General features: G+C 46.2%; 1 protein-coding gene across 1 annotated transcript in view; it reads right to left on the bottom strand.

Moving 5' to 3' along the window:
• The window catches only part of PDLIM4 (PDZ and LIM domain 4), a 44,548-nt gene extending 22,452 nt beyond the window's left edge, over nucleotides 1–22,096 (bottom strand). The window contains exons 1-3 of the mRNA XM_063168643.1: nucleotides 21,951–22,096; nucleotides 8,767–8,918; nucleotides 321–405 (exon numbers count right to left, since the gene is read on the bottom strand). Of these exons, the coding sequence (XP_063024713.1) occupies nucleotides 321–405; nucleotides 8,767–8,918; nucleotides 21,951–22,043 (330 nt within the window). The 5' untranslated portion in view covers nucleotides 22,044–22,096. The remainder of the gene's footprint in view (nucleotides 1–320; nucleotides 406–8,766; nucleotides 8,919–21,950) is intronic.
• Nucleotides 22,097–26,188: the final 4,092 nt, after the last annotated feature.

A 26,188-nucleotide genomic window follows, 5' to 3' on the forward strand; every position in this document is an offset into this window, starting at 1 on the left:
CACAGGGTCAGTGCTGGATGCCACCCTCCACGTGCTGCCCGGCCATCCTGTGTCCCCAGCAGGCTGATCCAGCAAAGCCTGGCCTGGCTGGAAGGCAATGACACAGATGGGATTGTGCCAGATCTGCTCAGGATCTGGCTCACCATGGAACCAGCCCAAGAAAAGCACAGACAGACCTGCAGAGAACTTCAACATCACACATGGAAACTCCTTCACTTCTGGAAGGAGCACAGGGCTTTCCAGCCTCCAGACATGGATGTCCTCTCCCCCAAAGCAAGCTGGGAGAGCAGCAGAGTGGGGCAGGGCTGCAGCTGCCATACCTGTGGGTCTGGCTCGATGTTGATCCGGTATGCTTGAGCCTTGCCATCTTCCAGGACAGGGGGGGACCAGGTCTTCCCTTCAGATCTGCAGTGGGAAATAAGGTAAACTCTACTTGAATTGCTTTTGAGAAAGCCCAAATCAAAGTGCTCCCCCTCAAACAAACAAAACCCACGAAAATCCCAAAGAAAGAAACAGGCTCCTTAAACAAAACAAAAAAGCAATTAAACAAATTAAAAAAAAAAAAAAAAAAACAAAACAACAAGCCAAAAAAGGAAAAAGCCAAATATATATATATATATAGCATCTATTAATTCCTTGGCAGGTTTATATTATATTTGCAATTGTGCAAAATTATCCTCAGAAACATTACAATGATAAATAGAGAAGATGAGTTTCATTCTATTAAAGCTCAAAACCATCCTTGAACTACAAGGTTCTGTCTTAGTTTGAGGTTAAAGAGACAAACTTATTTTGGTTGAAGAAATCAGAACACAGGCTCTTGGTGGCTCCTGTTTTGCACATTCCTGGCTTTGTCCCTTTATTCTGGCCCTGAATCCAGAAAGTATTCTGATTACACATGTGTATAGATATATATATACACATATATAGATGCAACCCCTGGCAGGCCTGTGTACTAGACCACATCAGGAATTCCATAAACACCTTTAAGGGAGAAGGCTTTCACCACCCTGTATGAATCATCCTGACCCTTTCAACAGTTGCCAGATAGAAAAAGCCCTAAAAATACAGTTTCCATTCCCAAATGCATCTTCAGTCCTGCCAAGGCAGAGCAGAATACTGTCACTGTCCAAAGATTTTCCATGTGCCTGATCATTTTTTCCCCACAAAGGCATCTGGGGACACAGCTGGAATGTCATCTCCAGCACTGAGGGTATGAGGGAGTCCCAGGGGCCTGGGCAAGGTCCAGCAGGTACATCCAGACTTCTCAGGATGCAAGAAGGTTAAGCTGGAAGATGGAAACTCGAGTAAGTTCAAGATAAAGCTTTCAACATGGAAACTGTTCTATTTACCATCACACTCTGTACATGCACCACTTCACAAAAATAGCTGTTGTTCCATGGGCACAGATGCATCCAAGCATCCTTTGTGGACTCTCACCCCTGCCACATACCATGTTTGCTTTCAGTTAAATTATCTGCAGAGTCCAAGTTTGAAAAATAAGGAGCATGATTTTAACCCAGGAATTCTCGAGGAGATTTTTACCTTTGGTATTTTGCAGCTACACAGGTCAACATACAAAGCTGCCTTTACAAATCTACCCAAAACCTACCAAATGCAGGGACTCCCACTGACCTGAACACACTTTGGATCCAGCCCCTGAGGATTTCAGCTTTTTTTCCTCACTACTGCTATTACAGCTTTTTCAACAAGGAGTGATTACTCTCATAGCTAGGTATCCTGTTCTGGTAATTTATCTTTAGTGTTATTATTTGATTTTAGGCTGGGACAATTCACTTATAAATTAGTCTGTCCAACTGGGACAAAGGAAACTGTTTCTCCCAGGGACATCAGCATTCCCAGCAATCCCCACTTGCTGTTTGCCATGATCTGGTGCTGTGTACATTGCTTCCACATTGAAAATCAAATCTGGAGGCCCAGAACAATGGAGTTGTCTAACTGCATTGGCAGGGATCACCATTATTATTTCTGTGCTTTCCCCTGCACTGAGCAAGCCTGAGGGGAGCTCACAGTGCCCTGAGGAGGGTCCATGACGACTTCCCCCTCTCAGCTCTGGAGCCCACATGCCAAACACAGCTTAAAGCATCCCCAAAGACTTCAACCTGCCAGTAAATAAGAACACAGCTTCAGCAAGTGATTCTGATTGCAGAAGATAAGAGCAATAGCAGTAAATTCTTTCTGTGTGAAGGTATGGCATTTAGTCACCAGCACTGCCAGCACACCCAGCTCCCCATATCCCTGACAGAGATCACACTGTCTGAGCAGAAAACAAATAAACCTGTGCTTTCCAAAAGGCATGATGGGTATGTTTACACTTACTGACAGACATGGACAGACTTCAGTTTACATGGAGAAGCCCATTCATGGTTAATGCTTTAATGATTAAACTCAAGGTTTCACTATCAGTTCTGCAGAGTGACAAGTTCTTGGTATAACTGAGACCAGCTCTGACAGCTTCCAGCAACAGTGTGAACAAAGCCAGGCTCACATCAGCCCCAGCTTCCACCTGAACCACACTGAAACAAGTTGATACAGCACAATCTGGGCTCCACCTGGCACTTTGAAAGGCAAAGCTAAGGCGAATGGGAGAACCACCAGCCTCACCAAAAAGAAAGTCAAGTTGGAAATTTAATGAGCATTTATGCTTACACAGAGAGACCTCCCTCTTTTCCCTGGGAACAGCAAAATACCAAGTAATCTGAAATAATCCAAATAATTAAGAGATTACTCTGCCTGAGAGAACAATGCTACAGACAGCTACTGCAGGAGGGGCTGATGCTTGGAGCTCACACCCCAACCCCAGCTGCCAGGAACATCCATCCCATGCTCACAGGACCAGCAGTAGGGGGGTCCCCTGTACCCCCAGAACAAGCCCCAGAGCAGTGGGGACTTGGGGGCCAGCAGAGACCCCCACCCCAGGAGCAGGTTCACCCTACCAACAGTCAGAGCTTTGTGTTTAGGCAACAGCAAAATCCCAACACATTTCTCATACGTCACAGGCAACAGATCAGGCATCACTCAAATGTTCCAAGTTGTTTAATTTACAGTTCAAGGACAGGAAAAGTGTTCTCAGATGTGCTATAAGGGATTAAAGGCAGTTATGTGGAAATCATTACCCTGCACTTACACCACTCTGCTCTCTTAATGGCATCCAGGACAGTCCCAAGAAAAATAACTTGACCTAGGTTCGTGCAAGGCCTTCCACACAGGGCTTGGTAGGAAATGGACCCATAAACAGGACATCACTAAAAAAAACCAAAGTTGCAGACACCTTTTATCCCACCATTTGCTTTCTAAGAGTCTCAGTCATTCTCAAAAGATTACTTGCATATGCTCACATATTTTACCAGAATGTTTTTTCACCTGGTAGTGATCTGCAAGCCTCACTCTCAAGTTTGTCAAGCTGCTTTTAAGTTGCAAGAATTCCTGTGTCTTACCAAATTTCTTATTTCTCCATCCTCTAAAAACTAACATTTATCACCTGGGGAAGTGCCAACCTGGATCCAGGTCACTGCTGTCACCATGCAGGCACAAAACACCAGAATAATCACATTGCTATTTTCATCCCCTTTCTTTGGGGGTGGCTCCAGGGTCCTGCCCACCTCCTGACTGCTCTTCACCTCCCACTATGGCACATCACTGTGCTCACAGCTGATTGTTACCACTGATATGGCCATCAGCCTTCCAGAAGCTGAACTCAGTCTAGAAGCAGCTACAGCTGATGCCTCAAACTTCCCAGGCTTGTGAACCTCCCCCAATAACTGTGGGGTGTTGGATCCATCCTCTGCAGGGCAGCTGAGCAGCACAGGAGCTGAGCTCTGCTCAGCACCCCAAAGGACAACTCCTTCAGTCATTGTGAAGGAGCTGCAGGATTTCTCCTCCTTCATTCCTCTCAGCTGAAACCATTGTGTATTGCTCTGGAAAGCTGCCGGGTTTCCTCTCTAATAGTCTTCAAGGAGCTCCAGAGGGGAAGCTGTGATTCACTTTTTCAGTTGTACTTTTACTGGAAACTTGAGAACATACATTGTCATCCTTCCCATCTTCCAGCAGCTTGCCTGTGCTGCTTACAGCTAACAGACCCCAATAAAATCCCCAGGAACTGGGGGAGATGGGAGGAACATCAACTACGTGAGGTTCCAAGTCCTTTTGGGGCTACATGTCCAGCAGATTCATTACTGGGCTGTCTTACACAGAAACTGTCAGAGAAACTCCTTCTTTTTACACAGAGCAGGAACAGATAATCTTAGTCAATTCTCCAAGCAGACTCAGCAGTGGCATACACACCAAACCAAGGGGGAACAAACTGCTTCCAGGATTTAGTTTTGATAGAAGGAATCAAAGCTGAATCTTCAAGGATTTATTCTTTGACACCACAGTCAGGAAATAAATTCATCTCAACTACCCTGGGGTTCTTGGCTGCACCTGGGGCCAAGCAGATGCTCCCAGTTGTCCAGCACCCACCTGGCCCTGTGCACAATAGCCCCAGGGCTGTCACCAAACCAAAGGGCTGGAATTGGACTGGACTGGAAATCATAAAAGTGTGAAAGTTGAAAAAGCCTCTTAGACCATCAAGCCCCACTGCTACCTGAGCATTGCCAAGCCCACCACGAAACCACGTCCCCAAGTGCCACATGCACACGTCTTTTAAATCCCTCCAGGGATATGAGGTCCCTGGGCTTGAAAATCCTTTCAGCAAAGACATTTTCCCTAACAGCCAATTGAAACCTCCCCTGGCACAACACACTAACTTGCCTCTTAAGGAATTTGTTGTGTAACTTGGAAGCAACTTCACAGTGAGTAAAAAGAACAAGTTTTATACCAGGTGTTTGTGAGTAATACTTCATGGTGCTGCTCAACACCCCGGATCTTTCTCCAACCAGCTGCCACGTAACTGGCCTGACCCTTCCTGCACTAAGGCAGGCAAAGTACAGCTCGTGCTACCTTGGCTTGAGATTCAACAGCTGGGAAGAAGATGATGGAACAGCTGCCTAATTTATCCCCAGAGCAGCCTGAACCATCCTGCTGAATCTTTATCAGCACCATCACTGCCTTCCCCACAGCCTCAATAAGCCCATGTGGACTCCTAGCCTCCCATTCTGGAGCCATTAACCACAGCCTGAACATCCAGCCCTTGTTCCAGGAGTGCCCACACCAAGTAATTCCTCACATCTTACATCAGTGCCCACATAGGCATCAGTTACATAAATCAACTCCTTTCGTAAACCAATGAGGATTTTCAACCACTTTGTTTCAGAACAGTAAGGCCACTGTGCTGCTTTGCCTTTCACTGCCCAAAGACAGACTTGCACATGTTGGGGAAAAGCAGGATCCAAAAGATCCAGGGACAAAACACCCACTGACTTCAGGGAGGTCAGGGCTCTGGCCAAGAAAAGGAGGCAGAAAATGGAGGGTATGAAGAAGGAAGCAAAACCCCCTCAAGAGATTTGTCCTTGACAAATGACAAAGAGATTTGAAAAAAGGAAATATCTGCTAGTCCAGCCTGAGAGCAGGGGCAGCTTCACATACACCAACTCTGACTGTGGGCTCCAGGGGCACAGGAGAGCCATGGAGCCCAGCATGCTCAAAAACCTGTGACACCCCCTTGCCAGCAGTTTTCCCAATGTGGGCACAGGGCCAGTTTCTTCAGGAAAGCTGCAGCACAAGCCTTCATCCTCCCTGGCAGATGACAAAAGGTTCACAAAAAGCTGTGGGGCTCGCCCTGGCCCTCTGGCACAGATGGGCAGGTCTGGACAGTGCTGCCAAGGGTTTCCTGGTAGTCTGTGTCAGCAGGAACAGCAATGCCATGAGGTCTCCCATCCCACACCCAAGGTACTTTCAAGCAGTGATTTCAGCAAAACAGAGCTCCAACCCCATTTTATGGCTGCCTTTATTTGATGCATGACACTTGGTCTGGTCAGGCCACTCAGTGACTCCCCTTTCTTGTTCTCCCCACATTCTGACTTTCCTACTGAAGTTCCTATGTTTTCCTACTGAAGTTCCTATGTCTAAGGGCATTTACTGACCAGAGACTGAAAACAAAACCCATCTTGTTCTCTGGCTCACTAACACAAAATGTCAAGGGTTGATGGAGAAAGGGCATGGAATAAAGCAGTCCAGAGGGCACCATGGGGATGGAAGAACTGCACAGCTCCCTGCCCTCCCCTTCCCTCATGCCTGGCTGGAGGAATCCTGCTTTGACAAAACAGCTCCTCACTAAAGACATGCAACAAACAGGCTTCTAATTGCAAATGTATTTCAGACAAACACATTTAAAAATAAATCTTTTGTGTTGGCTTGCAAACTGTATTTTGTTGAAGGCAGCATACAGAAAAGATGTTTGAAGAGCAACCTCAGCCCAAAGGAAAAGATACTAACCCACACCACCACAGGCAGAGCTTTGTTGAAGCTCAGCCTCAGAGCAGGGTCCAGGGTGTTGATCCTGATCCACAGCTGTGACAAACAGCAGTGGCTGGACATGCAGACAAACCAACAAAACCCCTCATTATTGGCCCAGGACACGGCTCCCTGGGCAGTACCAGGTCACCCCACGTTCCAGGAGGCAGATCCTGGAGCAGGGATCTACTCACACTAGGAGGGAATGCCAGATGTGCTTCCAGCAATGACTAACAGCTGGGCAACAGGATCCAACAGGTCACTTGGGAGACAGGAGAGACATCCAAGAACCAAGTCACTGTGCACCCACTTTGGGCCAAACTAAAAATAGACCTAAAGCTCACCACTGGAGCTGCTGTCCCTACTGCAGAAAAAAACCAAACTACTCAGTTTTTCCTGTCAAGAGAAATGCCACTCTCATGGACATCTCTGGGCACAGCCAAGGTGAGTTCTGCCCTTGGAGAAGCCACCAAGCAGTGTTACCTCCAAGAGGAGCCACCCCAAGCTGAACAGCCTCTCACTTCACCATCTGTTCCTGCCTTGTAGAACCTATGAGACACAAAAGTCTTTAAAATCTGTGCTTATAAAGACTTTAAGGCCTGACAAAACCATTGCAATCCTACTGCTTAGCAAAGGCCAATCATGTCACCCACAAACCCTGCACCACTGAAAGGCTGTGGCGACCACCAGCAACATCTGCTAGAAAATTCACCTCCTCAGGACACACCACAAGGTCTCACTGCTAAAAATACCCACCCCTTGCTAGGTGCAGTTGGGAAAAACAACCTGAAGCCACAGAGCCTCCACACAGCATCTTCCAGGTCACCCTGAGGTCATGAATGAGCATGGAAAGGGAAAGCAAGCAGACAGATCATCCCTAACCCCAGCAAGGCACACACCAACACTGCTGTGACCTCTGTGACCACAACCTCTGCCTTGGGCAGGAATCACCACCCAGGAGAGGAGATGCACCCACACAGCGATATTCAAGGGTCCAATCCGAGCCAAAAAACTAACATCAGTTGATATCAGGGGCTAAAATGTAAAGGTGGGAATTCAGTCCATCAGTTCACACAGCAGAAACACTCATCTGTGAGAATAAACACCTCCATGCTGCAGGTGAAAGCTGCTTTCAGGAAAATGTGGTTCTAACTCCCAGTGAAGCTGCTCTGCTGCCAGACCACCACAGCAGTGGTGGCTCACCAAAACCTCCTGTCACTACACAAGGATTTTCACCTCGTCCAAGGAGAGCTCCAGTAGCCTGCAGGCAGTCAGGAAGGGAACTCTGGCCCTGCCCTGGGCACAGGTCCTCCTGGGGGTAGAAAATCACCTGTCTCCCTAAAACTGCTCCAGACAGAAAGCAGAACTACTGCCCTCCTTGGCTATGGGAAACTCCACCTGTCTGAAGGGGTTTTGCTTGCTTTTCTTATCTCCTTTCTTTTGTAATACTGAAGCCACATCATCTGTACACCACGAGCTGAGCTCAGGGGACTCTGCTTTAGCCAGGCAGCTCAGAGATGCCTGTCTGAGGAACCATGAGGAATCACTGAGGGTTTGCTCCATTTATGGCAGCGCTCCTTCCCCACTGCCCAGGCGTCCAGTCAGAGCTACATGGTTTTCCAAGAAAAGTATAAACAGTAAATGATAGCTCTTTATATCAGGAAATGCCTCTTTAATCTGAAGTGGAAAACTATATTCACTTATTTTAACTTATGCCAGATACTATTAGCCATTTGTGAACCTTATAAGGAGTGCTTATTTTGCTTGGGTAATTTGTGATTTTGCTATAAAATTAATTCCAATAGAAATCCAAAAAAAGACCAAGAAAATGAAACCAAACAAACAAAAACCTACAACACACACACAAAACATCCCAACTATAAAAAAAAAAAAAACCAAAAACAAAAACCCAATACCAAACTCATGCCTTCATTTTGCTTTGAAATACCCTAAAAAGTGAATCTGGCAGGACCTTCAAATGTTTTTTTATTGAACAGATGCTTAAAATGATGGGTGAATGTTAATGAAGCAGAAGGGTTTGCCCAAAGGACATTTTGATTCCCATGCTACTCTTGCTTGAGTTGACACAACCACAAAGACTCAACTCAGGCCACAGAATGGAAAACCCATACAAGGTACAAATGATAATCCACATGTAAAAATGAGCTCAACCCACTTTTTCTACCAGTGAACCATTAAAAATAATTTTGTTTTACTGTTTTTGAAAACACAGAACAATTACCCAGGCCATGAGGATGCTCCAAGAACCCAGCCTGAGAGTTCTTCTGCTCCAGGGCCAGCCAAAAGCCCTCTGAGCAAAACTGACACAGGAGCACACCAGAGAGAACCAACCTGTTCACAGAGAGCAGCAGCTGGTCCACACAGGCTTTGATCTTGTTTTGAGCTTCTAGATGTGTCATGTTGTCTGTGTTCTCTCCGTTAATTGCCAGAATAATGTCTCCTGGGCACAGGTCTGCCATGGCTGCTTTACTGCCAGGGTTAATCTGGGGAAAAAAAAAAAAAGGTTACTTAAAAGAATGCTGGGTTTTTTTAAAAGAAGTCCAGTTTCTTGGAGTAAGATGCAGGTAAAGGGAAAGATATTTCTAGAGATTATGTGTTTTCTCTTCACCAACAGCACCTACCTGGGGTTGGATGTCAGAGCTCTCAGGTCTCCAAGGGCCATGCCCTATAACAACACTCTTTGAAATAAGGAATTTCAGTCAACTCCAGCCACTGTGTGACCAGGTCCCCTCTTCACATTTGTCTCCTGCTTGAAATAAATGCAATATCCTCTTTCCAGAGAGATGCTTCACACTCCTTTTGCTTGCAGGCCTTTCATGATGCTGCAAGAGTCTGTCCCTAAGCAGCACATGAAACCCTCCTCTGGTTAACCACCATCCCCCTGGCTGGGGGAGAGGTTACGTTTGACATCACTTCTTCTGCACTGACATCCAAATGACTTCTCTCTTTCTAGCCCTGCGTGGTCACAGTCCCAGAGGGATTCAGCAGATATGGCACTTGGGAACATGGTTTAGTGGTAGCCTTGGCAGTGGTGAGGTAACAGCTGGAACTGAGGATCTTTAAGATCATTTCCATCCTAAACGATTCCATGATTTTATTCTATAAATATCACACAGCTCTTTAAGCCTCCACAATTCTTTCCTTCTGGTTTTGTCAGAGTGCCAGAACCTTATAAAACTTCTAACTTCTTTCCTGAGGAACTAATGACAGGTCCAGGTACAGTCTGTGGTCAGCAACAAGACCAATCCTATTGCCCATAAAAGAGGTTCTTGAGAAATTACCATTTCATTTACATCATTCTAAATGTGGTTTTAATTTTACAGTAATAGAGAATGACGCAAGGCATATTCAGAACAGGTAAACATGTCTGGTTAAACTCTATGCTATGTGCTTTCCCCCTGATTTCCTCTTTAGTTTATTCACAGCATCTGCTAACCAAACACATTTTATCAACTGAGAAGTTATGGCATGCCTGACTTTTGGTTCTTCATGTGTCACTGCACTAAAGCAAGCTGGTGCTTTGGTTCTGTTTACTCTTGATTTACACAAATGGAATTCCCTGTCTTCGGCGCTGGGTCTCTGCCCCACCCTGCTTGAGAAACCCAGACAACAGGAGCACTGCTGTACCCACCACCTGCCCTTGGCTTGCAGCAGTGCACGACAGCAACCATGCAGACCTGGTGTAGTTATTCAGGCAGTAAGACCAAGTGGGGCAATTCCCCAGTGCCCAGAAACCCCCAACCACACCTCATCATTAAACAGATGGTTTTTTTAGAAAGGGGGCATGCACATGTACATCCCAGCTTTCATCTTGATTTCATACAACCCTACAATGGCTTGCAGGATTAAAGATCACCTTGTTCCAACACAGAGCACATTCCACCCAGGTTGCTCCAAGCCCCATCCAGCCTGGCTTTCAACATTTCCAGGGACAATTTGTTCTGTTTTTGTAGGGAATTAGAAGAGGATTTAGTCTTACCACAACAGCCCCAGTATAACACTGCACTGCTCCCTGCAAGAGCACAGCTCCTGCACCACAGAAACACAAACCTGAAGGTGTTTGGCAAGCTCCAAACCACTTCTGACAGTTAAGCAGAACTGGCAGCCCAAGTTACAGCTTTTGTTGCATTGTCAGAATAAATCAGTATTTGCCATTTGCCCTCCAATAGTTTCAGCTGGGCTGTTTGGCTCCACCAAACCCGCCCAGACCAACTGCTCAGGGGCAGCCCTGTGACTCAGCTCAGAGCAAACAACAGGAGATGGCTCTCAGCTCCACACACATTAGCTCTGACACAGGACATTTCAAGCCAGGACAGGATTATTTTTCCCCTGGCATTGTTAGGGGCTTTCTGACCCCTGTATCCATTTACAGGACATTAGGGTCCTATTACAGGCACAGAAGCTGCCAGACTCATCAGAAAGTCAACCTAAAGCTCAACCAGCACCTCCAAGGAAGCACCTCCATACTCTTGCCTGCTGTTATCTGCTTCCCCCAGTGTTCATCCCACAGCTCTGGCTGCCAGCAGGCTTTTAGACCTTCAGCTTGACCCAGGACAGCTGTATTTTGTTCTTGTCAATTCAGTGCTCTCTAGATGTCTGATGGATTTTTCCCCCTGTACTGATCTTAACCACGTTGTAGCTTCCTTGAAGAATAAGCTGTTCACAAATGGGACTTTTAGCTGTTTCCTAATTTAAGCTTCTGCTTTATTTCAAATTGTTTTGGCAGTATTTTCATATTAGCATTTTATGTTTGCTGTGGAGATGACTGAGGGCTTGAAATGGAGCTGCACTCCAAGAATTCATCTGAGATACAGCATCAGTGACTAAACAGCTTGGGAATCATTACTGTAATGTCTGTCAGGCCCAAAGTTTGTATTTTAGTGAATAATATTTAAAATACTGTAGACTAAGTTCTCCTGACCCACAGCTGTGCAAAGCCATTGAGACCAAACACTGCACAGAAAGCCTGACAGGTCTGGTTATGGGTCAGTGCTGTGCCTGAATCCAAGTGCAGAGGTTCTACCTGCTTTGGACATGGCTTAGTGGTGACCTCAGCAGTCCTGGGTTAACAGCTGGACTCAATGTCCTAAAAATCTTGTCCCACAAAGGACTCTGTGATTGTATGACATTGGAGCCTGGCAGTGCGCAGAGGTGTTGGGATGGAGCTTGGATCAGAGGCATCATTTGTGCCTCTCTCCAGAGAGCCCTCAGGTCTGCCCTGAGCCAGAACCACAGAGAGTATGACTTCAAGGAAGCACACACGAATCTGAGAGTAATCAGGCAGGCTATGAAGCGAAAAACAGTGCAAAGAAAACCTGCACCAAGTCACTGCAGCCCTGTGTGCTCTTGAAAGGCAAACATAAACCCAAAGCCACATACAGCAGACTTGGGGTGAAGTTGCCCAACACAGACATGCCAGTCCTGCAGAAAGGGGAGAACACCATCTCTCTGTATCTTCCTGCCCCAGGAGCACCATGCAGCCCCTGCCTGTATGCCATCCCTGGTGCTCAGCAGTTCTGAGGCACAGCCTGGGATGCAATCCAGAAGAGCTGAATGCTTTACAGAACCACAGAATGGTTTGGGGTGGAAGGGACCCTAAAGATCATCTTGCTCCAACACCCTGCCATGGGCAGGGACACCTTCCACTATCCCAGGCTGCTCCAAGCCCCATCCCACCTGGTCTTGAGCACTTCCAGGGATGGAGCAGCCACAGCTTCTCCGGGCAACCTATGCCAATGCCTCACCATGCTCACAGAAATAATTTCTTCCTCATATCTAATCTAAATCTTTCTTACTTCAGCTTAAGGCCATATCCCCAAGTTTTCTGTGAGTGAATCAAAGCAATTCACAGGAACAGGTCCAGTGCAGTGGATCTGTCACCAGGGACCACTGCAGGGCTGGGTGAGCTCCTCGTGAGATGGTTAAGCAGATCCCAGTGCTACCCACCACCTTAGCACTGCTCCATTTTCAGCAGGAAGGAACCAAGCATGAACTATGCGCAGAAGCAGTTCATGTGCTGGGAGGTCACTGGCACCAGTGCTTTCCCAGCTCCTTTTATGCCCAAAGAAGCTCTGGGGTGTTCTCAGCTGCGCACGCACAGCACGGTCGCCGCTCTGAGAACGCACGCCTGCCAGCTTCACTGCTCTCCCAAAATTAAATAAAGAACAACCCTCTGAGTTTAACCCCTCCACATAAACAGCAGCTGCTTCCTCGCTTCTCGCTCTCAAAAAATGAAGATGCTTCAGAAAGCTTATAAACAGAAAAGACTAAAGAAACAAACCACTTGGCCAGCAATGCTATGGTAGAGCAGAGCACAAGGGGGTGTTTGCAGAGCACTTGCCCCAGGTAAGCAGCTCCAGGCTCTCCAGATCCCAGAGAGCAGCCCCTCCTCACACAGCATGCCTGTGGAGGGTGTGTCCTGCAGGGATTTGTTCCCCTAGGGAGCCAGAAGTTTTCCCCTCTTTTCTAATAAAAATATTGTTCTTCCTAATCCCCTTGGGATATGTCTCATTTGTGACATCTTTCCATGTTCTCCACATAGCATTGTGCTTCAATAAATACCAGAGGTCCAATACTGGTGCCTCTCTCAACCCCCTCTATTGTTCCAGGAAGAAAAAGACGAATTTAAAGAAAGAGCTCCCAGAGGACAGCCCTTCTTTCACTGCCCTCTGCCTCTTCAGCCACCACAGAAGGTTCAGTGACAGCACTGCAAGCATCACCTCCACACCATGCCTTTTGCCAAATCATCCACCAGAGAACTCTATCTCATTTTTAAAAATTGGCTGTGTTTATTAAGTTTTTTACACTATACTCCTCACTGCTTTTTTCAGGATTATCACCCACCTCTCCTCTCAGGCACTTACCCTCCAGCAGCCCCTTCCCCAGCCAAGTGCATACTCTGATGCTATGAAACAGATTGGGATAGTCCCAAAGGCAGCAACAGCTCTCTTATCTGACCACTGGAGCATCACCAGGATTTACTGAGTGCTGGCATCTGACAATGACAGGACATTAAAATAAAGTACATTGGGGCAACTGCCTTGTGCTTAACCTAAATTGGTTGGTGTTGGAGCCATGCAGTCTAATTTAGCAAGCAAGATTATTTGCACCAAGAGAAGTTTGCTCTTGAAACACAGTGTTCTACCATGTGCCCTGGAGCTTGGCCACAGAAGGGAGCCAGGGCTGGGAGAGCATTCAAACCAGGGTGAAGTCCCCATGCCTGCATCCCTGCCCTCACAGGGACGGGAGCCCTGCCCACCACAAGGATGGCTCTACTCAGAAACAGCTTTGCTCAAGCCAACTTCAGAACTCGGCAAACACCACAAGTTGAACCAATCAATAGTTTAGTAAAAGGTTAATTTGTAATATTAACTTAATCCCTTTTCATTTCTACTTTTTCCCCCAGAAACCTGCATCTGAGGTCACCTGTGTAGGACTGAAGGATGAGGGATGCAGCTCCTCACTCCCTGCAAGACCTCAGCACAACCATGGGAAAGATTAGGTTAGTCTTTATTCTCACAGAAATTTTTTATCCAAATCAACAAAAGGTGCCTATTCAGGCCATTCCCACCTACACAATGAAGGCAGCTTTATCTCTGCCACATCTTCACTTTATTAAAGGTGTACTCTAATGCATCCCATCAGTGAACAAAGCCAGGATTTAATGGGTTAAAAGGTGCAATCCCAAACAAGCCTACACAGACCACAGCACTTTTCTCTTAAATCAGCGGTAGTTTGTTGTAGGCAAGGCTGGGGGAATTCTCTGTTCTGCAACTGTGATCAAAAGGACCCAATTAAAGTCTTTGAGAGACTTTCAAGACAGTGTGACAAAATTCTCAGCTTTTAAACAAAGCCTGTCTGTTCCATGCTATGGGGAAGGGAATGATCTTGCATAGCTGCATCTTTTAAAACAAGATGAACCAAGAGTCAAATAATTAACTAATGAAAATAAATTCTCTAAACCCTTTAAACATTCTTTCCAGGGATTCTCTTCAGCTTTTCAAAGCATCCTGTCTTGAATTCCTTGCCAATTCATTTGCATTTTTCTAGTTGCTTATATAAAAGTCTGATGTATCAAGGCATTATTTAGATAAGCTCACAGCCCAGTACATGAAGAACACTGTTCATGGAATCTGAATTCATTTAACTACTGGAGAAAATAAGTTTAAAACAATAGAAGGGAAAGAATCAAGTATTATAAAAGGCAAGACAGTAAAAAATCCTTTTGAATCCAAGTACTAATGGATCCAAATCCAAATTTAGAAACAGTTTCATAGGGCAGATCCTAACCCAGCCCAAAGTACAAGGTCTCTGTACAAAGAAGAGGCTGAGGATCAGTGAAACTGGACATGTGTTTTAGAGCACCAGCCACTAACCCATGTGCAGAGCTCAGAACATGGATTGAGAAAAACAAGGAAGGGATCCACAAGGATCACCTGGTGTATCTTGTCACCAGCTGTCTTGCTCAGCCCAAGGGCACACAGCGCAGCTCTGGGAGCACTCCCCATGGTCACAGCCACCAGGAGCCCCCTCCTCCACAGACAAGTTAAAGATTCTGTGTTTCTTTACTGCACGGAACAGCCCCACTCAGCAATACAGCTGCCACTACACTTAAATCTGCTCTGTGTTTACTTTGCCTTGTTAGGGAGCAAGGCCAGGGAGGGAGAGCTGCCCTGGGGACACCAGTGAGCCCCTGGTGCGGGTGTGCTTGGAGCACCACCCCAGTCCCGCAGGCACCCCACCTCTGCACAGACCAGACTGAGCAGCATCACAGAAAGTGTTTATGGCCAGAATTGCTTCATCTCCTTCAGGGCTTTAGGAGCCAGCTCTCCAGTGAAGTTTTGCCCCTCAGACACCCCTCAACAAGCAGCAGGGCTTCTCCAGCCCCTCTCAGGAACAAGCCTTAAGCACTGTACAGAAGACATAGAGGAATTGCTTAGAGTTTGCCTTCCAAACCATCTGCCTCTTGGCCAGGAAGGCAGGCTGACACTTTCCTTCCCATCAAAAGGAAAGTGTACACACAGTGATCTCCAAAGAGAAAAAAAAATTCTTCAAGATAAAAAGTTTCATCCAGTTGGTGAGCATACCTGAAGTTTCATTCTTGCAGCACACTCAGGTGTTAATCACAGAGTGAAGAGATTTGTGCCTTTGCCAAACAGCTGCTTTATTGGTCAATGTCAAGTAGTTTGCAGGGTTTGGTCTTTTGGACCAGAACCTTTGTATATGCTAAAGGTTTCTGAAGTGTTTTGTTGCTTATGGTAGACAACAGCATTCAGAGCAGGGTCAGCATCCTGCAAACCTCCCCTCTGACAATCTCCTCTGTTATTATCAACCAGTCCTGGAGTCAACTGCTCAAAACAGCTTCTCTTTTAGCTGTGCACTGCCCATATCTAATAATTAAGAATATCAACTTAAAATAATCTTCTTTACTCTGGTATATTTTGTTTTCTGAAGCTTGGGCTGTAAAATGTCATTGCCACATAATCTGCTATCAATCCACACAATATGTAAAACTACTTAAGGCTTAATGGGTGTGAATGCAAGTTTCTCTGGTTGTCAAGAAGGATTGAGTGTGGCTGTGAGGCATCTTGATGGTGTTTGGAAAACTCATTGGCTGAAATCCTGTTGAACAGAACATTTTTTTTTTAATACAGCTGTGTTCTCTATGGGGAGAAATCAGAATTTGTTTTAGGCTTCTCCTGGCTGGAAAAGTTCCTCAAAAGCCACACTGGCCTGACATCTTTGCTGTTGCTCAAGTAACATAGTGAAACCTGTGTTTGCTTGAAGTTTTTGTGTAAATTCTGAAGTAGAAACCAAACACAGCCTTATCTAGCAGGGCCTGGGGCAAGTGGGGTGTTAGGGGCTGTGTACAAACCCACTACACGAACAAGCTCAGCGAGATACGGGGTTTGCTCTGGCACACATCTGGCACTGATAACAAATCAAGCAGAGTATTTTTCTGTGAACTTGTTTGTTTTAACCTTTTCTATCAACACTGCTAGATCTTGAGAGAGCTACTGTTTTCTTTCACACTTGAGAACCTGTGGTTACAGATGACTTAAAAATAAAAAATGTTTTTACTAAGTGTTTGGGGATCTGAGAATCACAAATCAAGGTATTTTTGAGAGCTCAGAAACTGGAAAACAAATTCAGTTAGAAATACTATATTGCTCCTTCTAGGATTTCCTGTGACAGGTATTTCATCCTCAAGCTATCAAAAATGAAATTAAATTGCATTGGTCTGCATTAATTCTACACAGCTCATAATGACATATTTGTATAAAAATTAAGGGACTTACCCAATTTCAGGGGAACCAGGATTATAACCATCTGTTTTGTTACATAGCAAAAAAGTTTAGGAAAAAAAAGAATAATTGCACATAATTCCCCCTGTATACCTCTTGCACCAACAGGGCTGTTCTAGTAAGCCTGTTATCTAACTATCCCCTTTAACCCACTTTATCAAGTGGGATTTAAATGCACACTTCTATGAAATAATTTTGAATACCTGTCCCAACAGGCAATCTTTCAATCTTCAAGGGAAGCTGACATCACCACCATTTGAAACAAAAAGAAGGGGGAAGGAAGAAAACCCCAAATCCCTAATCCCAAATACCCAGGGACACTGACCCTATGCTGCTTTGTCTAGCCTGGCAGAGGCCTGGTGTTTTCACGGGTGTGCTGGGTTTATTTTGTTAACTTGCCCCAAGGTCAGAGCTTGCCTACATGGATCTACATGAATCATTCTTTCCACCTGCTTTCCCACTCAGGATTATCAGGGTGCTTAATTACAGTAATTAGTATTAGGTTTTCATTCCAGTATGTTCCACCACTACTGTCTCCTGAACCAGCACAAGCATTTATTCTTCTCTTTCAGTTATTAAACAAAGCCTCAGCGATAGAAACACTTCAGCAGCAAATATATTTGTGACATATTTCTGTTAGTTCTTATCTGTAGCTCAGATTAAGTGTTCTGTACCAGCACAGTTTCACACTTAAACACCCAAACCTCTCGGCCCTGAGTTTATGGGAGTGATGAGAAAAACAAAAACTGACTCGCAAAAGTATTTCCTTCCACTTGAAATAATCATCCCACTTGAAATACTGTAACAATTTTACTACGCAACAAAGTGAGGGACAGCTTTCATCACTCAGCTCCACACAGGCAGCAAACCCAACAAAAGTCAGCAGAAATCGGGAGGGGGCATAGCTTTGGGATTCAGCAAACAGAGAGGCTTCTTCAGTCCATTTGGGAGCTCTGAACAGAGTGCATCATTTCCATCCAGTAAACTATCAAATATATGAGAACTATATGAAACAAAACCCCCCACCTTAAGGAAATTGAAATCCTCCTAACTTGTCTTAAACAGAGACAAAATTCCTGTTCCTTTTGCTGCTGTCTCTGATCCTTGCCTTCTACACCAACACAGGTGGAGTTCCTGGGGTAACCAAACCTGTTACTGCCAGCCCTGGGGAGCCCCTTCTGCTCAGCCATCCCACCCACACAAGAACAAACCTCCCAGGTATTATACCACTGAGTTCCCTCTGCATTCACACACGATCACAGCACAGACTTGGGCATTTGCTGGCTGCCCTGACAGAGTCAACAAAACCACTTTTACTGGAATTCCTTCCTCAGCAGAATTCTTTCTCGAGTATCCTAACCTTTAACAAGACACGTCTCTGCTCAAATGTGAAAGCTGCTTAAGTTTAAAAGTCAACCTTAACTCAAACAATACCTGGATAATGGATTGCAGACCAATTATTTCTCATCCTTCTTGTGTTACATTTCCAACCCAAAACTGAAACTTGCATTTTTGCTGCTCCTCTAGAGACCAGCAGGTAAACTTATGTTGAAGCCAGCAGATAAAGGAAAACTTGTGTTAAAATCTCATTAAAAATACTGGAATTGGTCCATTTGTGAATTATCTGTTTAGCCAAGTAATTTATCTATGATTTCAAAAACAGCAAGTGCATGGATTAACACTGGCAGAACTGGGCAGATGATGACATCAGCTGCTCCAGGAGCAGGACAAGCAAGTTCAAATGATTAAATGCATTCAGCTCCTCCAGTTACGCTAATGACTGATTATCTTTTAATCCCAGGCAAGGGGGTAGATCAACTGTGATCCCACACAGAACCACAGCACTCACTGATGTGGTTACAAGCACAACACTGAGAACAGCCAAGTGAGTTATCCCATTCCTGTTCCTGAGCCATGGCTGCTGGTCAAAAGGAATGCTGTCACTGGAGTCAGAGCCACAGGGAACCCCCTTTCCCACAGAGGGCAAACACAGCACCCTGTATTACCCTGCTCAACCAAGGAAAAGCAGCTACCAGACATTTAATTAAATCTTAAAACCACTCTCTATGCAATCATTAAGGTCAACTCAAATCAGATCTTTTGGATAATTTCCTACCCCCATAAATATCATTAGGAGGAGTAACCATTAATGATGTGATGTCCTACACCTAGTGTTAGCTCACTGTAACAGTGGCTATAAAACAAACTGTGCCCTGTGCTGACAACACACCAGTCTCACCCTCAGGGCTGCATGCCCCCAAACCAGTCCAGCAAACTCCAGCCCTGCTAATATGGGTCCTCCTGAATATACAAGAAGAAACAGGATAAAAGGGTGGCTATAGCACACCTAACTCTTCATGTGACTGTATGAGAGAGATGCCCTAAGCATGCCCTTCTGGATTTGCATTTATCTTTAATACCAAGGAACACAACACCGCACCTGGAGCCCTGGCCTCTCCAGGGCAGAGTTCAGCATCAGCTGCTCAGCAGAGCAATCAGATCCTTACCCCTTGTCACTTAAGACTTACCAAATCACAGAGAGAAGTGACCTGCTTTCAAGGAAAAAAGACCATTGCTTAATGTCCTGAGCCTATTAGAGACAGCTGCAAGGGACAGACTGAATACCATCAGCACCTGCACAGCCACTGCCACCTCAGAGGGGCTAAAGGCCAAAGTAAACCCTTGTGAGGGAGGCAAGTTCCATCCCAAAGCAGGACAGGGTCACTGTCATGTTCCATGCAAACCCCTATACTGTCCTTCATCTCTTGACAATATTGTCACAAGACACTTTTGTGGACCGCCTTCAGCTTTGTCCCCTGCCTGACACTACTGTGCCTCTTTCTCAGCTCACCCTGGCAGCTCCTTTCATTATTTCCAGCCTCCAGCACCCAGAGCTGAATGTGGGTGGCCTTGGATGCCTGAAATCCCAAACTGCACCTGATTTCCCAACATAACCAGGTAGGACGCTTGCAGAGCTGTACAGCCCAAACACCTTGTGACGGGTTGATCCTCAGCCTCCTTTGGCCAAGCAATGGGACACAGCAGTCCCACACCCCTCAGGCAGACCAGCACACCCAGCACATGTTGGCATCCTGGGCCCACAGTTGGATGTGGGAATCTGAGTGTGGTCCTGCCTTCCAGCAGGGTTTCTGCTTTTCCAAAGATGTTTGTAATTTAATGGCATTTTAGTATAAAACAAATAAAACCGAAATTAAAGAAGAAAGGCACTTTGAAGGGAAGCAGAAGTCAGCCAAAAGCCTCCACAATTAGCAAGAGTCTCCTGCTGTGAGCCAGGCTGGGCAAAGGGGATGGAGGCTTCTCATTCCTGGAGATGGGAAGCCCCCAGCATCCTTGCCAAGATTTAAAGCCAGAAAGAACAGATTTCCTGGACAATTACAGAATAAAAGGGAATATGGCACCACAACAGCCATGATCAGTGCTCTGCACAGTAGCAGGGTTGCACAGAGCCACCCAAGCAAAGCCCAGGCTCCCCAGGAGCCCTCCAGCAGCCCCTTCCTACATCCCCACAGCCAGGAGCTGCAGCAGAAGATAATTCTTACCCAGCTTTAACATTTTCAGGTACTGTTTGCAAAGCAAGTAAGGTCTTTTCTTGTGTTTAGAGACTAGAGCCCAAGCAGAGCACCCTACATCTAGATTTACACCCTAGTGATTTGTTTCCCACCCTCTGGGAGCAGCTGTTAGAGTACAGCACATCAGAGCATCAGCCCACTCCTCAGGGGGAACAGAATTTTAAAAGGATCCAATTTAAAAGGCTGCCAAATGGAATAACACCCTACATCTGCTTCTTGCATTACAACTCCTGGTGATCCACAGCAAGACTGGCCTGAGGAGAATCATCCTCCTGACACCTCCCAGGTTTGCTGAATCAAACAAGAAATCTGGCCAATTACCTATCTAGGCAGAAACAGACTTATGTTTTTCTTGTTTAATATTAAACCAATTGGCTTTTTTTTTTTAAGTAACAGGAAAACTGGCTACCTCCACTGAGTTCAGATGTTCACTTCCACAACAAGAACATTTCTACAATTGCCAGGAAGAGATTTTTTATACGTGCCATGTTACCAGGGGAGAAATAGAACTCTCCATGTCCAGGAGGTTCAGACTGAACCCCAGAAGCCGAGTGCCCCTCTCACAGCACATTCCCCCAGCTGTATGGAATACAGCTCCCCCGGGCTGCACAGCCAGCCCCACCTGCACCGCCCCACCTTCCCTCTCCTCCTGCTTCTCCCCAAAAACAGCCCTCGCTGGAGCACTGGGAAAGGGACAGGCCAAAGTAGAAACAGAAACAAAGCCATGCAATAGACATGTTTGAACTCAAAGACAAACTAAACCTCTTTAAAACACATTCTTTTCCATAATTATTTCTCTGAAACTCAGGATTCGTGTTTTTGCTTTTCTGTCACAGCTTTGGCAGATGAATTAAAAGACGGCAAACAGCTTGTGCGCATTACAACAGTATTTTTAAGTTACAGCTCCTTTCAAATGCACTCAGTGTTTGTTCCAGAAATTCAGCAACAGCAGCAGCTGCCCAGGGGTGCTGCGCAGTGCTGCAGAGCCCGACACGCCGGGCAGGCAGAGCAGGGCACGGACACATCAGCGCCCCAAGGAGCGTGCCCAGCTCACACCCAGCACCTCATCCATCACACAGCCATCACGCCGCCGCGCCGCCAGCCTTCCTGCACGGGGGATGCTTTGTTCGCACATGTATCTACACACAAAGCCTATTTCAAACTATCTGCGGCGTCTTAGCGAAGAATTTTCCAGAATACGTATTTGTGAGGTCAAACACAAGTGTGAGTACACTTACACAGTAATTATTACCAGCCCACATAGACCCCAGAACACTGCAGCCTGCATGGAGAAACTTCTTGCTGACTTAACTCATGCCTTCTTTAAAAACCCCAACAGCCTGTGAACTCAGTCCAGGGCACGAATCCAAACCCTGCGAACACTAAAAACTTTGAAAGCAGATCCTTATGAATTAACATCCAAAAAACTAAAGCACGGAGAACGCTGTAACACTGGGGAAAGCAGCTGAAACAGTGCAAAGCTCAGAGGGGAGCACTTATTTGAGTGCACATAGAATAATTTGGAGTTGCAAAGAGCCCAAGCGCTGCCACCCGCCCGGCTCCGGGTACCACCCGCCCGCCCCCATCACCTGCGGCCGCCCCGCTCCCCCTGCGGGCTCACCCTGGAGATGGTCAGCGGGGCGCTGAAATCTTTGCCGCCCACCAGACGAAAGCCCCACGGCGAAGGGCCACGCAGGACCACCGAGTGCGCCATAGCGGCGGCGGCGGGCGCTCCCTGCCCGCGGACTGCGGCAACTCCGAGCGCCGGCACCGAGCGAGCCCCAGAGCCCGCACGGAGCGAGCCCGCCTCCGGCACACCCCGCCCTCAGGGCGGGCCGGGGAGGAGGGACGGACCCGCTCCGACTGGCCCTGGGGGAGCTACAGCGCGGATTTCCCCCTGGATGCTTTTATAAGTGGGGTTCGGAGCGTTTACTCGCCCTGGTAAAGTTGCAGTCCTTTACTAGTAGTAAAGTACTTTGCATACTACCAGTATGCGAAAGTGAAGTTTGGTGTGGTTTTGGTCAAAGTCCCCCTCACTGCAGTTTCATCCTCTGCAGTGCAAGGAAAATGATGCAATAGGTCACTAAACGTTTGGTTGTGACTGTTTTATTCATTACAATAAGTCTTCCGAATGAGAAAAAAGTTCAAGGAAACAATCAGATTTGGTTTAAAGCGCTTTGTGAATCTCTCTCATGGTCGTCACTTGGGCAAAAGATAAACTTCCAGGAAAATAATCACAGAATCACAGAGTGGTTTCGTTTGGGATGGACCTGAAATGTCATCTCAACCCAGCCCCCTGCTGTGGGCAGGGACACCTTCCACTATCCCAGGTTGCTTCAAGTCCCATCCAATCTTGCCTTGAACGCTTCCAGGGATGGGGCAGCCACAGCTTCTCTGGGCACCCTGTGCCAGGGCCTCACCACCCTCACAGGGAGGAATTTCTTCCTAATATCCAACCTACCCCTGCCCTCTGTCAGTTTGAAGCCATTCCCCCTTGTTCTGTCTCTCCATGCTCCAGGTCCCTCTCCAGCTCTCCTGGAGCCCCTTTAGGCACTGGAAGAGGCTCTCATTGTCCCCAGAGCCTTTTCTTCTCCAGGCTGAATGCTCCCCGGTGTCTCTGTCTGTCCCCACAGCAGAGATGCTCCAGCCCTCAGAGCACCTTCATGGCCATTGTACCCCAACATTACTGTGTCCTTGCAGGGGTCTCTGGAGCAGCACCTGGCCCTGCAGAGGATCTCAGTTTCCTGGTGGTACAGCTGGATCAGTGACTCTTGGAGCACCATGGAGATGTCCATGCTGCTGGTGAGTGTTTAATGGGATGGTTTGCAGGCACAGAGTGGTGGGTTGCAGGTGGGGTGGGTGGTCAGCAGAGCTGCAAAGCATGTCCCCCAGAAGCTGAGAAAAAAAATCTCCAAATATCTGTAAAATTTCCTTTTCTTCCTGGAAAGGGCTGGACCAGAATTTACCACTTGAAAAAGAAAGACCTAACAAAGGATTCATTGTTTAAAAAGTCCAGTTCCATTGAGCACCTTCCCACTGCCTGGTTTCTGCAAGTTTGATTTATGTGCCATTTGCTGTGAATGCTCTTTGCTCGTGACACAGGAAGGTTTGTGTGACTGCCTCATTGCTGTGCCCATTTTCTGGGCTTTGGTCTGGGACAGGGGTCACAGCTGTGACCCTGAGGTGTCCTGCAGCTTTGGGTATAGCAGCATGAGTACAGTCTGCATTCTGTGTCACAAACCTGAAACACAATACTCTTGGTTTGCTCTGCTAGAAAGGTGCCTGCAGAGGGGAGGTCCAGCTGCAGCCAATACCAGCAGAGCTTTCCCTGCTCTTTGTTCCTCACAAGAGTCTGCCTTCACCAACAGAGGCTACACAGGCTGACTTTGTCTGGGTGATGAATCATACCTCCTTATTCCTGCATGATATCACCCAGCTTGCAGAGGCCTGGGAGTAGGCTGGTCTGAGGTTTCTTGCTTGTGTTAGAAAATCCACCCAGCCAAACAGCAAAATTCCTCTCACAGAGAGCTGGACTGGTTGTGTCCCACCTCTCCTGCTCTCGCTGTTCAGTGATGAAGAGGATTCTCTGAAGGACAGAGTTAAAAATGTGCACAAATGCAGCGTGCCAGCAATGGCATCTCCTTCTTCTTAAGAGGGAAAAGAAAAAATTCTTGCAGTGAAGGGCACTAAGTTTACTGGAAAGTAGCAACAATAAACCAGAGCTATGGGAAAAAAAGAGGAAAAACCGAAACCCGCGGTTCTGTAGAGTCAAACATTTCCCACTGCCACTCGCTCCATTCCCTGGGTGGGTTCTGAACTGCACCCTGCTGGGAAGGGCAGTTCTGCTGTGCAGCAAAGCTTCAGGGGTTCCAAGTAATTCGCTGGCAGAGGCAAAAGATGATCAAAACTCAGAAATCCCCTCCATTAGAGTATTCATTTCAAAAGCAGACAGGAAACTGCTGGCTCCGAGGCACTTTCTCTTCAAGGCTTTTTGAACGCTCAGCCCGGATCACTCCTTATGGAACTGATGCCTCATCTAAGACTTAACCCAAGTAGAACAAAATAGCCAGATTGGTATAAATTTGTGGGTGTGTTTATTCCAAATGAGACTATATTCCAGAATATACTACACTCTGTGAAGCAGTTTTACTATGAAGAAAACGATATGCATTTGAATTGCTCCTGATTGAAAGTGTTCACATGCAGAGCAGCTCTCAGGATTCAGAACTGTATCAGGAACTAATTTTGCACCACTCTGCCATAGATGTTTTTCCCCAGGATGCAGGGAACGAGAGCATTAGCTAAAGAGGTCCATGGTTCACAGGTGCCCCATGTTCTCTCAGCTGCTCACACACCTTTTCATATGTGCTTTCTTTGAGCAAAGCAAACATGACTCTGCAGTCTACAAAGGACCCAATCAGCTCTCACTTCAACCACCTAAAGTGGGCTCATAAATTTCTGGTTTGGTCTTTGAGAGAATCATAGAATCACAAAATGGCTTAGGTTGGGTGGGACCTTAAAGATCGGCTTGTTCCAACCCCCACTGATAGGGCCACATCCCTCTAAAACAGGTTGCTCAGAGAGAATTTTTCAGTTCTATTTTAGGTAATTTCTAAAATCTAATTGGAACTAATTAAGAGAAATTAACAGGACCAACAGCAGCTGAACCTTGCTGTGGGAGCAAGCCTCAACTTCCAGCTGAAATACAGAATTGCCAATGAGTTCATTCTTCAGCTGAGTGCTGAAACCTGACATCGAGCTCTAACCAAGACCACACGTTATTCAAAGGGAGGTCAAACATGTTCATGAATTCAATCTCATTACTTTGTTCACTTTATCTTTCCCCTCCCCGATATTTTCCTTGATATTTTTTTCCAGTAGTTTTCCACCCCAGTGACTTATCATCCCTTTGTTTCTGTTTTTGACTATTCCATTCAGGCTCTACTTCACCACTGAGAGTGGTGACACTCTCAGTTTCCTTCCTTTGTTATCACAGACTGACTGGGTAAACTATGGATCTTTGTGTCCCATTCTGAATGAACATTCAGGTTTTCCATCTACCACCCTCCCAATATTTAGCAGAGGTCTGTGTTTATCTGAGAGTCCTGATATGACCCTTCAATGCTTTGTTTTTGAACATCTGTCCATATGAGGGTGATTTAAAGCATCATTATGGCTTGATAGCTCTTCTTCGGGTCAGGAGATTTTCTTGCTTGTACCAATTGCCATCAGGGCTCTGGTTGTTTCTGCTTAGACCATTTCAGTGGCTGAAGTTAGTCATGAGTTATCCATCCCTGCAAGTATTCAGGGCCAGGTGGGAAAGATCTTGGAGCAACCTGGTCTGTTGGAAGGTGCCTCTGCCCATGGCAGGGGACTGGAATGAGTTTTAAGATCCTTTCCAATCCAAACCATTCTGTGGTTCTATGATTTAAAAGTAGCTTTAAGCACCAAACTAGCCATTAGCCTGTGGGTTGGCCTTACCAACAGCCACACTTCTGTTAAAATTGTGTGTCAGAAGCACATGGTTTGTGTTTGGAAATCGTTTGTTGTGAATGGTTATTTTTATTTTTTAATGCTGGTTACTCCTCTTCATATTTTTGATTGGAAAAGGTCCCTAAAAGTGATGCTGATCACATGAGTTCAAAATCCTCGTGGGAATAAAAAACTCCAAGCAATGTTTCATGGCATTTGTGCAATTTGCCCTCCCAGTAGTCAGTGCTTCTCAGAGTACAATCTCTTTTCCTTTCTTACATTAATCAGTAATCCTTGATTTTTTTGTCTTGATTTCCATTTCCATTGCCTGAATGAGTCCTTTCTGGTGCCTTCCTGTCCCAAAAGGATTCACATAGAACAGATTCT

This window comes from Melospiza melodia, chromosome 14 (assembly GCF_035770615.1).
Source record: "Melospiza melodia melodia isolate bMelMel2 chromosome 14, bMelMel2.pri, whole genome shotgun sequence".
NCBI classification, from domain to species: Eukaryota; Metazoa; Chordata; class Aves; order Passeriformes; family Passerellidae; genus Melospiza; species Melospiza melodia.